The sequence below is a fragment of the Gasterosteus aculeatus genome, chromosome 5, assembly GCF_964276395.1.
Source record: "Gasterosteus aculeatus chromosome 5, fGasAcu3.hap1.1, whole genome shotgun sequence".
Taxonomy (NCBI): Eukaryota; Metazoa; Chordata; class Actinopteri; order Perciformes; family Gasterosteidae; genus Gasterosteus; species Gasterosteus aculeatus.
The window spans coordinates 4,729,797-4,742,973 of NC_135692.1; the positions used below are offsets into that span (position 1 = coordinate 4,729,797).

A 13,177-nucleotide genomic window follows, 5' to 3' on the forward strand; every position below is an offset into this window, starting at 1 on the left:
GTTGACTTGTCCCCTTCTTGTACACAGCGTTGATGTTGGCCTTCCAGTTCAGTCGGTTATCGATGGAGACACCCAGGTTAAAATTAAAATCTGCGAAAGGAATTAAAGTCCTGCTTTGACTGCACTGACTGGGGTGTTTTAAAACTGCTGCTACAGGTTTTGATGAGGTAATTGACACTCTGACATAAAACATGTTTTTTTTTTGACGACGTGTGTGTGCAGTCAAGACTGCATTACATTTCAAATCACCTCGACTCACCAGGGAAAAATGCATGGGTCATGTTCGGATTACTTCACCTTGGCGTTCAACACCATCATCCCGGCAATACTTGAACCCAAAAGTTTAAATATTTCTGTTGTTTGTTTTTTAAACATATGAATACATTCATTTTGCTCTAATATTGCTATTTAATTCTGGTGACTCAGAATAACTGACACTATCCAACTTTTGCTCAAAGAATGAACAACAGGAAGACTAATCATAATTACTTGCACACACAAAGAATTCAGTCATTAAAGTAAAGTACCAGCTTTAACAATGCAACTCTAGTCAACGGGTTAAACATTGGAAGCAGACAGCTGTTACCACGACAACATGCACAATTATGTTTCTTGTGTTGTCTTTTCAGGTGCTTGTTTAGAACCACTGAGGTTACTTAAAATGGGTCCCTTTGGTATTCTCTGGCTTTCTTTTGTATAATTGATGTTTTTAATGAAAGGTCTCCGATCTCTCTTTGAGCAATTAAAATTGTTTGTTCTTCCCAAAGTCCTCATTATAATCAGTAAAAAGGTAATTTGCCCTTGAAAAGGCAAAATGTGGATGTGATGAAGTTCTTGTTTCTGACGAGACCTGACTGAGCAGCACAGTCTAAATCACACATTCAGGTAAGATGATGATATCTTAATGTTTAACCATGTCCTGATTTATGTACTTGTCAATCTGAGGATAGTGATAGTGTGACTGATAGTGTTGCATTTTTAAGAGCATTTCCATATGACTATTGTCCTTTCTGATGTCAAAATGAGCTTGTGTTTTGATGAAGTCACATTTTTGCATTGAAATTATTCTTTACCTATCTGTTGACAGCAAATCTTTCACATCCACCCGTCTATTCATCTGTCTGCTGATGAGAGATGGAGCTTTTTACATTTGATTCTTCACCTGAAAGCCTCAGAGGTCTGTCACTTAATGTTATGATGATGTCTAGTAAAACGAAATACAGTTTTACAAATGATGAATATGTCAGTATGAAAGTATTAAAACTATATTTAGTTGTAAGCAGGAGAAAAGAGATAATATTATAAATAAGAAACGTGTATAACGATGACGTTACACAAGTTCACAGTCTAAACTTAGTTTTTCATGAAAAAATAGTGTTTCAAGGTCAGTGACTTAAGAAAAAAACATTTCTCCTTCTTCTTTAAGTCCGCGTTTTTCTCAGTGCTGAATTTATAAAATGTAATCCGTTTGCGTGAACACTTGAAAAAACTACTCTGATTCCTGAATGTTGAACTGTAAACTGCATTTCTGTTTTTTCTTCTTATATATAATAAGTCATTCTGAAGTGGAAGCTTCATGCGGTTCGTAATGTTAGGATTTATGTATTATTAGACTCTTTACAGTGAAAAAAAATCTGTTTTGATGTATGCAATTATAGTATTAGGACAGAGTGTGATATTATTTCCAAAATGTTTTCACAGTGTTTCTTGCCTTGGCACATAGGAAAGAATATAATTACTTTAAGAACAATTGGTTTCACTATTTTATATATATTAATTTTCCTGTCTAATTCAGAAAAGACAATGCCTTTGCTGTTTATCTCTGCTAATGTTAAGTTAACTTCATGCCTGTAGTGTTTTTAAAAGTGTTTGGAATTTTAACTTAATGATACAGTAATAAAAACCTCTTAATGACTTCTAAGTTGTATTAAATGCAAATTTGGCAGCAGAACAATCCCTTTCACCATTAATATTAATGCCTTATGAGTTAAATTATCTGAATATTAGTTAAATAAAATTGCTTTTATCGTTGTAGCTATCAGAGGTGGAGTTAAAATAACTAACATTTCCTACTTTATACAAGTTTTTTCTTGGTAATGAAACCCTTATTGACATAGAAACACTCTTGGTTTTCTGTGTTAAAAAAAGATTTCTGATAAATGTAGTGTTATTAAAGGTACATTTTTCTCTTTTAAACGTAATGCAAAAGAAATATGAAGTAGCTTCTATTTTCTGCTGCTTATCCGAGTCTGGGTTTCATTAAAGAATGCTTTTGATTAAGCGAACCATGTAGTTATGAAAGCTCCTGTCTTTATCCACTATCTGTCTTTAGATAGTTGCTATTACAACTAAGCAACAAGAGGCAGGAAGTTTAAGTATTGCTAATTAGCCCAACTTAACTGCAACATTATGGTTCGTCAGGGATCAATTAAAAATATCTAACCATAGATGATGGCTCCGCTATTTATAGCTAAATAAATATAGAACTGTGCCTAATAACTGAGATATAAAACTACATGCTTGCTATGATCTCCACTATTACCAGATAGCTCAAAGGGGCTATCTTTTTAGTTTTGATAGTTTTAAAGGACTTTGCAGACCTCTGCCTCATAAAGAATGCACTTTTCCCCTACTGCATGCCGGTTTGGAATTCCTTAATATAAAGTGCTTGCCCATGTATCCAAATTAACAAGCCAATAGCAGCAATAGAACAAAACTAAAAAGGCGGAGCATTTCTTGTACAGTCCAATTCTAGAACCCTTTGTAGAGTCATGTTTATTACTACTTAGTTGTTAGTTGATAACTGCTTTTGAAGTTAGATGACGATGATGTTGACGAGTCCTAGACTTGGTGAAGTTAGGTTTGTGAAGCACAAAAATAATAAACATTAAATTTATGCAATGGCGGTGCTTTAGATTAAATGTTGTTGTTACTCTCAGTAAATAAACACAAATGCTTATCTTTCCTCACTCTTCTAGATTTATACCTGCCCCTTTCAACCAATCACAGATCTAGCTTGGTTAACGGCACCCGGGGGCCTGATACTGTCACTTTCTTCATCATTGAGGGCCTTGCCGGCCTTGGCAAAGAAAAGATGGTGCTTTTTGTCATCCTCCTCCTGGGTTACATGATTATCCTGGGAGGAAACAGTATGATTATCTTTGTGGTAAAAAACTCTCTTCTTTCTCACTCTTTCTAGTCATGCCAATTTAAAGGGTAATCCCTCTTTCTGACAAAGATGTATTCTCTATCAATATTGTATTTGCTGAAGACGTTTTCTTCTCACGCAGGCGTTAACTGATTCCAAGCTCAACTCTCCCATGTATTTTTTCCTCTACAACCTCTCCTTTGTGGACATCATCTACACCACCATTACCATCCCCAGCATGCTGTCTGGCCTCCTGGTTGGCATGAAAACTATTTCTGTGCCGGGCTGCTTCCTCCAGATGTTTGTTTTTATCCAGCTGGCTGTAACTGGTCGGGCCATCCTGACTGTCATGGCGTATGACCGCTATGTGGCAATCTGCAACCCTCTGCGCTACGCATCCATCATGACCATGCCCGCCCGGGTGCTCCTTGTCGCAGGAGCCTGGAGCTTCGGTACCCTCTGCACACTGCCGGCCACCTCCATAGCCTTCCGGCAATTTTACTGCGGCCCTAATGTGGTTAAACATGGCTGGTGCGACCCATCATCTGTTAGGCGGCTAGTGTGCGGGGACGTTACAGTAGATAACATTATTTCACTTTCCTTTGCCATGGTGGCACTTTTGACAACAGGAGTCTTCATCCTCACTTCCTATATCCTGATTGGGGTTTCCATATTAAGGATGGGAGTAGTTCAGAGGCTGAAAGCTTTCGGGACTTGCGCCGCCCACCTGACTGTGGTGTCCATCTCTTACAGCTCGGCCTCCTGTGTATACATCTCCTACCGGGTGGGAAACATTCCACCAGAGGTACGTCAATCGTCCTACATATCCTGTTTAGTTTTTCCTTTTTGAGTACATATCTCATATTTGTTCAACGAATAGGACATTTAAAATCATATGTTTAGTACTAGAATTTTAAACAAGGCAGGCAAATGATAATTGTTTGGGAGTCGGAAAATCAGCTGGAGATATAATCTTTCATGTTTCCTGCCTATCGCGTCCCTGAGTTAACTTCACTTCCTGCCCTAGTGTTTTCTCCTCTAGGCGATTGTCTGTTTCCCAATGTTTTTAAACCATGTGTGTTCCTTCTCTCGGCGGTTCATTGAGTTTCCCATGTCGGTGTTGAGATTCGTGTTTATGTCGGTGAGGTTTTGTTTACACCCCAAGGATTTTTGATTTCTGCATTAATATAGTAGTTTTGTTCGTGGAATCTGCATTTGAGTCCTCCTGTCCCCTGTCCTGGACTTGAATGAATGAGTGGTCATGGAGGTTGCATGTTCTTATCAAGTGACCCAAGTTTGCAGTTTCTGTTACATTAAAACACAGAATTGAAGGACTCTGTAAACAAAGAAAACAGACCCACTCAGATGGAAAATATAAAATAGATTGAAAAAATCTAAAATGTCCATTGGTTCAGTGATTTTGTCCTGACTGAAATATCTACTATCTATATCTTTTGACAGATTGCAGCAAAATTTTGGTCACACCTTTTTGGCTTGACAGACTTTTTTTAAGTCACGGTGATTGACTGTGCATATGTGGGGACCTGACGTGATTTTTTTCCAATGGCAGGTAATCTAGTGGCACTGCCTTGGCCATGGACCTTCCGGGCACCCCTGCTTTAATAGCATCATTAGTACATTTTGTTTTTATATGGCATGTGTCGGGATCTCCGATCCCCCCGAGTTGGTTGATGAGAAGGATCCAGCACGTTGATCAATTAAAGTCAAAAAGTTAACATTTATTTAGAAGAGAAGAATATTACCGCAGATATCTGGCTCTAACTATTGCTTATAAGCAGGAGGTCAAACACACAACCACGTATTTCAGCGCTCGGTGTAATGGCGTCTCCGAGCAGTAAAAACGCTGAGTTTTTATACTCATAAAGACCATCCTCAGTGCCAGTTACGAGAAGCTACAAAAGTTGAGATAAGAACCCAGGTGAAGATGAGGGTAACACACACTGCTCCTTTGTTCGAGCTTCTGTGAGAGCAAGAACTCCCTTCTTCAGACACAGCTGCAAACCTTAAATCTTTCTGTCTTTGCACATAACGGTCAAATACAGACACTTGAGACCCGGGTTTAGCACAAGACAAATGTTACAACATGTTTTGCCATTACATGCATCTCACACATGATATTAAAAAATAAAGTTGAAGCGTTCAAAACCCTGAAATAAGATGGTGGACATGGTAAACATTATACCTGCCAAGTGCTGCCATTGTGAGTATTTTGACTGACCAACCTCGTCTTCCATCGGAACTGAAGATAGAAATAAATACATGGTGCGTTCTCTAAATTATCTGTTATAATTCTGTTATAGGTTCGTATCATCGTGTCAGTGATGTACGCTGCACTCACTCCTTTCCTAAACCCAATGATCTACAGTCTGAAGAACAAGGAGCTACGAGAGTCCATTGGGAGAACTCTGATGAGGTTCAGACCTGCTGCTGTGTTACCAACCAAAGACCTCAACACCGTGACCACATCGTACTGACTGGGAAAGAAACCCAGTAATTAGGACTAATCACTGCATACTGCCACACCTGTCAGATGTGAATAAAGAATCAAGCACAAAAACTAAATCTGAAATGAGCAGATTTTTTAACTACTCTGTTGCCTTATTCTAGTCATTAACTAACTCATAAGTTATAGTTGCATTAAAGGTTAACATTTAAGTAGTTAATAACCTTTTCGATTAACTGTTATTTAGCAGCCAACTGTTGGCTAAAGCTCTCGATCTACCGGTCAATGTTCGTTCCTACCCTCACCTATGGTCATGAAGGATGGGTCATGACCGAAAGAACTAGGTCACGGGTACAAGCGGCCGAAATGGCTTTCCTCAGGAGCTGGCGTCTCCCTTAGGGATAGGGTGAGAAGCTCAGCCATTCGCGAGGAGCTCGGAGTAGAGCCGCTGCTCCTTTGCGTCGAAAGGAGCCAGTTGAGGTGGTTTGGGCATCTGGTGAGGATGCCCCCTGGGCGCCTCCCTAGGGAGGTGTTTCAGGCACAGCCAGCTGGGAAGAGGCCCCGGGGAAGACCCAGGACTAGGTGGAGAGATTATATCTCTGCACTGGCCTGGGAACGCCTTGGGATCCCCCAGTCAGAGCTGGTAGATGTGGCCCGGGAAAGGGAAGTTTGGGGTCCCCTGCTGGAGCTGTTCCCCCCGCGACCCGACCCCGGATAAGCGGTTGAAAATGGATGGATGGATGGATGCTGGCTAAATAAATGTTTTATTTATGTATTAAAATACAGTGCATCTGGAAAGTATTCACAGCGCTTCACTTTTTTCACATTTTGTTATGTTACAGCCTTATCCCAAAATGGATTAAATTCTAACATTGTACGCACAACAACAATTCACAAAGTGAAAACTGTTTTTTGCAAATTTTTGCAAATCTGTATTTACATACGTTATGTTTAACGAAAACATAACATGTACATGTATTCACAGCCTTTGCCATGACACTCAAAATTTAGCTCAGGTGCATCCGGTTTCCACTGATCATCCTTGAGATGTTCCTACAACTTGATTGGAGTCCACCTGTGCTAAATTCAGTTGATTGGACATGAAGCACAGACCTGTCTATATACAGTAAGGTATCAAAGTTGACAGTGCATATCAGAGCATAAACCAAGCCATGAAGTCCAAGGAATTATCTGTAGACCTCTGAGACAGAATTGTATTGAGGCACAGATCTGGCGAAAGGTACAGAAAGATTTCTGCAGCTGTTTTTTGTGTTCTTCCATTTCCCTGGCAGTAGGAGACGGCGGAGGGCGAGGTTGGTGCTGAACGAGACACACCTGGTTCCCATCCCACCTAATCACTTGTGCCATAAAGACAGGCTCTGCTCGTCACTCCGGTGCCAGAGTATTCCCGCTCGTACCCGCTGCAACTCGTGGCTCCCGGCTCTCTTCTCCCGTGCTCGACGCCAGCCCAGCCAGCTCAACCTCCGTCGTCTCCTCCGCTTCCAGCGCCTTGTGTTTTTGTGTATCCTGCTGTGAGGATTAAACCTTTTGAAGACCATCTCGTCTCCTGTCTCTGCATTTTGGGGTCCACCGAGAACCGCACCGTGACAGAATACTCTGGCCAGTCATGGACCCCGCAGAGACCGACAAACTACGGCAGGCATTATCCATGCAAGGCACCCGAGTTGGACAACACGAGCAAGTAATCCACGAAATCATGGAAACGCTCCAGAAACTCTCCTCCGGGGTCACCCAGCTCAGTAGTCGTCTGGATCAAGTAGTCACCCGGATCCCCTCGTTGGCCCCCACCGGAGATCCACTGGTTTCGGCAGCAGCAGCGCCCTCAGCCCCGCTTCCCAGCCCTGTCCGTGAACCTCACATCCCCACTCCAGACAAATATTCGGGTGAGTTAGGGACATGCAGTCAGTTTTTACACCAGTGTTCTCTAGTCTTCGATCAACAATCTGTGACCTATGCTGCTGATAAATCTAAGATAGCTTTTATTATGAGCTTATTGTCTGGCCGGGCCTCTTCTTGGGCGCTAGCCATCTCAACCAGGGATTCTGCAGTTACAAACTCCTACCTGGCTTTTGTGTCTGAGATGCGCAAAGTATTCGATCACCCGGTGCAGGGTAAAGAAGCCGGTAACCGGCTCCTTTCCCTCCGCCAGGGTTCGGCGTCAGTCTCTCACTACGCTATTGATTTCCGCATCTTAGCAGCGGAGAGTAATTGGGACGAGGCTGCACTACAAAGTGTTTTTCTAAAGGGGTTAGCTGATAGTGTTAAGGACGAATTGGCCGCACGTGATGAGACCCAGTCTCTGGACGATTTGATCTCCTTAGCTATACGGCTGGATAACCGGCTACGAGAGAGACTTAGGGAGAGGCTAGGCAGACAGGGAAACCCCCTCCTTGCTGAACTCACCGTCTCCGGCCGAATTCCTACAGCCATCTCCGGCCACCGTTCCTGCAGCAGCTCCAGGACCCCGTTTTTCTTCCACCCCCAGTCGTGAAGAACCCATGCAGTTGGGAAGGATGAAACTGTCCCTGGCCGAGCGGGAGCGCAGAGTCCGGAACAGGCTGTGCATCTACTGTGGGCAGCCCGGACACTTCCTTGCCACCTGCCCTCAGCTGCCAAAAGGGCAGGCCCATCAGCCACCGGAGGGACGCTGGTGAGGCGAACCACATCCCCCTCCACACCCTCCAACCGCATTCTTCTCCCCGGCATTCTCCGGTACGCCCAGAACTCCTTACCATTACAGGTTTTTGTCAATTGTGGGGCAGATGATAATTTTATTGACTCCGAACTATGTACTCAAGCTAACCTGCCAACGGAGACTCTCTCTGTGCCCAAAGACGTTTTTGCATTGAATGGTCAGTTACTCGCTCATGTTACTCACCGTACTGCTCCTATTTCCCTCCAGCTCTCTGGTAACCATCAGGAGATCATATCTTTTTTTGTCATTCCCTCGCCCACCTGCCCTCTGGTCCTAGGTCTCCCCTGGTTAAGATTGCACAACCCCCATATTGACTGGTCTAACTCGACCATCACCAATTGGAGCATTTTCTGTCATTCCCATTGTCTACATTCGGCTATCCCTTTCCGTACCCCCTCACTGCCAAGCCCGTCTGAGACCATTGATTTGTCCAACGTCCCCTCCGCTTATCACGACCTCCAGGAGGTTTTCAGCAAGGACCGTGCACTGTCTCTCCCTCCTCACCGTCCTTATGACTGCTCCATTGAGTTACTCCCCGGCTCCCCCCTTTCCTCCAGGAAACTGTACAATTTATCTAAACCCGAAAGAGAATCCATGGAGCAGTATATTAGACTCATTAGCGTCGGGCCTCATTCGCCCCTCCGCCTCGCCGGTGGGGGCGGGTTTCTTTTTCGTGGAAAAGAAAGATAAGACCTTGCGGCCGTGTATTGACTTCAGGGGCCTTAATGACATTACTGTTAAAAACAAGTACCCGCTCCCCCTGATCGATTCCGCTTTTGGCCCCCTGCATCATGCTACAGTGTTCTCAAAGCTGGATCTTCGTAACGCATACCACCTCGTCAGAATCAAGGAGGGGGACGAATGGAAAACTGCCTTTAACACACCGCTCGGCCATTTTGAATATCTGGTCATGCCTTTTGGGCTGACCAATGCCCCCGCAGTTTTTCAAGCCCTCATCAACGATGTGCTTAGGGATATGCTCAATCGTCTCGTGTTTGTATACTTGGATGACATTTTGATTTTTTCCAGAGACTTGGAGGAACACGTGCAGCACGTAAGGCTGGTGTTGAGAAGACTGCTGGAAAACAGATTATTTGTAAAGGCCGAAAAGTGTGAGTTTCATGTCACCTCTGTCAGCTTCCACGGTTTTGTGGTGGAAAAGGGACAGCTGAAGGCGGACCTTGCCAAGGTCCAAGCGGTGGCAGAGTGGCCACCCCCTTCCACCAGGAAGCAACTCCAGAGATTCCTGGGATTTGCTAATTTCTATAGGAAATTCATCCGTAACTACAGTCAGGTATCAGGACCACTTACCCAGCTGACGTCCTCCAAACTCCCCTTTTTGTGGTCACAGGCAGCCGAGACTGCATTTAGACGTCTTAAGAACTTGTTTACCTCAGCCCCTGTGCTCTCTCACCCAGATCCCTCTCTTCAGTTCATCGTGGAGGTGGACGCGTCGGACACCGGTGTTGGAGCGGTGCTCTCCCAGCGATCCCCTGTCGATCAACTAACTCACCCCTGTGCCTTTTTCTCCCGTCGTCTGACCCCAGCCGAGAAGAACTATGACGTGGGTAACCGGGAGCTTCTGGCTGTGGTCCTCGCTCTCCTGGAGTGGAGGCATTGGCTGGAGGGTTCCACACACCCGTTCCTAGTATGGACCGATCACAGGAACCTCTCCTACCTACGCTCGGCCCGTCGTCTGAACTCGCGCCAGGCTCGGTGGGCCCTGTTCCTAGGCGCTTCCAGTTCACCCTCTCCTACCGTCCTGGGTCGCGGAACATTAAACCAGACGCCTTATCCCGCCAGTTCTCCTCCCCTGTGGAAGACCTTCCCGTGGAGACCATCCTCCCTGCCTCCTGTGTGGTAGGAGCAGCTAGGTGGGAGGTCGAACAGGTGGTCCAGGAGGCACTACGTGACCAACCCGCCCCGGAGGACTGCCCCCAAGATCGGCTGTTTGTTCCGCCCACGGCCAGGTCCTCCGTGCTCCAGTGGGGACATGCTTCAAAGATCGCCTGTCATCCCGGTTCTCACCGGACCCTCACACTCCTCCGGCAGCGTTTCTGGTGGCCTACCATCGCAGCCGACACCAGGGAATTCGTCTCAGCCTGCTCCGTTTGTGCTCGCAGCAAATCCTCCCACCAAGCGCCCGCAGGCCTCCTTCGCCCACTGCCGATTCCCCACCGCCCCTGTTCCCACATTGCAGTAGACTTTGTTACTGGACTCCCACCTTCGGAGGGTAACACTGTTATCCTTACTATAGTTGATCGTTTCTCCAAGGCTGTGCACTTCGTCCCTCTGCCCAAACTCCCCTCGGCTCTAGAGACTGCCAACCTCCTCGTCCTACATGTGTTCAGACTCCATGGCATTCCTCTAGATATCGTGTCGGACCGGGGGCCTCAGTTCGCCTCTCGGGTCTGGAAAGCCTTTTGCCAAGCGTTGGGGGCGTCGGTCAGCCTTTCGTCTGGGTACCACCCTCAGACCAACGGCCAGACGGAGCGGGTCAATCAGGACCTCGGGTCAGCTCTCCGTTGTGTCTCTGCTAGACACCCTGCCTCTTGGTCCACCCATTTAAGCTGGGTGGAATACTCTCACAACTCCCTGGTCAGCTCCGCCACGGGCATGTCTCCTTTCATGGCTTCCCTGGGTTTCCAACCTCCCCTTTTCCCCATTCAGGAGACCGAAGTGGCAGTCCCCTCAGTCCAGGAACATCTCCGGCGAGCCCGCCGGGTATGGCGCGAGGCCGGTGCGGCCCTCAGACGTACTGCTGCTCGCAATCAGCGATTGGCGGACCGACATCGCTCCCCAGCGCCCCCATATCAGCCTGGTCAGAAGGTGTGGCTCTCCTCTCGGGACATCCCGCTCCAGACCGTGAGTAAGAAACTGGATCCCAGATACATCGGCCCTTTTGAGATTGAGAGAGTGATCAATCCCAGTGTGATGAGACTCAAATTGCCTCCGGAATTACATATCCACCCTGCTTTTCATGTGTCCCTATTGAAACCTGTCTCCACCAGCGATCTGTGCCCTCCGGCCGAACCCCCGCCACCCCCCCGGCTTGTTGACAACCATCCTGCTTACTCGGTCCGGCGGCTGCTGGATGGCCGCAGGCGCGGCCGGGGGTATCAGTACCTCGTGGACTGGGAGGGTTACGGTCCTGAGGCGCGGTCGTGGGTGTCCCGCTCGCTCATTTTGGGGCCGGACTTGTTGAGGGACTTTTATCGGGAGTTCCCCGACAAGCCTGGTAGGCCGCCAGGAGGCGTCCGTTGAGGGGGGGGTACTGTCGTGGTGTGATTTTTGATACTTGTTGTTTTTTGTGTTTTTCCATTTCCCTGGCAGTAGGAGACGGCGGAGGGCGAGGTTGGTGCTGAACGAGACACACCTGGTTCCCATCCCACCTAATCACTTGTGCCATAAAGACAGGCTCTGCTCGTCACTCCGGTGCCAGAGTATTCCCGCTCGTACCCGCTGCAACTCGTGGCTCCCGGCTCTCTTCTCCCGTGCTCGACGCCAGCCCAGCCAGCTCAACCTCCGTCGTCTCCTCCGCTTCCAGCGCCTTGTGTTTTTGTGTATCCTGCTGTGAGGATTAAACCTTTTGAAGACCATCTCGTCTCCTGTCTCTGCATTTTGGGGTCCACCGAGAACCGCACCGTGACACTTAGTCGAACTCGAAAATCAGGCCTGTTTGGTAGAGTAGCAAGACGTAAGCCACTCCTCAGTAAAAAGCACATGACAGCCCACCTGAAGTTTGCAAAAAAGCACCTGAAGGACTCTCAGACCATGAGAAACAAAATTCTCTGGTCTGATGAAACAAAGATTGAGCTCTTTGGCCTGAATGCCAAGCGTCATGTGTGGAGGAAACCAGGCACTGCTCATCACCTGGCCAATACCATCCCTACAGTGAAGCAAGGTGGTGGCAGCATCATGCTGTGGGGATGTTTTTCAGCGGAAGGAACTGGGAGACTAGAGACTCAGGATTGACGGAAATATGAATGCAGCAATGTACAGAGACATCCTCGATGATGAGAGATCTTAAAATGGCTGTGCAAGAGTTAACTCACTCCTGAAGAAACCTATCCTCAACCCTTCTGAAGAAAACAACTACAGACCGGTCTCTCTTCTTCCCTTTTTGTCCAAAACTCTTGAACGTACGATCTTTAACCAACTCTCCTATCTCCACCGTAACAACCTCCTTGACCCCCACCAGTCAGGCTTCAAGGTAGGCCATTCCACAAAGACTGCTCTCCTTGCTGTCTCAGAGCAACTCCACACTGCTAGAGCCGCCTCTCTCTCCTCTGTCCTCATCCTTCTAAACCTCTCTGCTGCATTTGACACAGTTAACCACCAGGAGTATAAACGTTGTGTACGCACAAAAGAAGGCGTACGCCGCTCTCTACGCAATAATTGGTATTTATAAAAAGAAAACTTGACGGAAAAATGTGCAGTCTTTTACGCAAGCTCGGACCCATACGTACGCACAAAAACGGGTGAAATGAGAACCGTCGGCAAATGCAAGAAACACGCAAACGTGTGTGAAAGTGTGTAAAACTAGACTGTTGTGTAAATGAAATGCCAATACTGCCTCTCATAAATAACACGAACACCCGTTTGATCGATCTGCAGCGTTAAACAAACAAATTAACACATTTTCAAAAAGAAAAGTTGTATGTATGTTCTGCAATGATATTGGCATGTGATGCAATTCATCCTCAAAACACAGCTGTTGCTTGTCAAATGCAATCAAATGGACGGTAATAAAATGCCATGATGCCATCACAATGTGTAATGATGCGAAATGGCTGATCTTGCGCTCTTAGAAGATGTGGCAAATGGAAGGATTCGCGCTGTAGTGCAG

The 13,177-nt window shown here is 46.4% G+C and overlaps 1 protein-coding gene across 1 annotated transcript; it reads left to right on the forward strand.

The window, feature by feature from the left end:
• Positions 1-570: 570 nt before the first annotated feature.
• LOC120818850 (olfactory receptor 10J4-like) lies at positions 571-5,661 on the forward strand. Its single transcript, XM_040175705.2, has 4 exons — positions 571-1,177; positions 2,979-3,166; positions 3,291-3,953; positions 5,470-5,661. The coding sequence occupies exons 1-4, from the start codon at positions 1,135-1,137 to the stop codon at positions 5,641-5,643; spliced, it is 1,068 nt and encodes a 355-aa protein (XP_040031639.2). The 5' UTR covers positions 571-1,134; the 3' UTR covers positions 5,644-5,661.
• Positions 5,662-13,177: the final 7,516 nt, after the last annotated feature.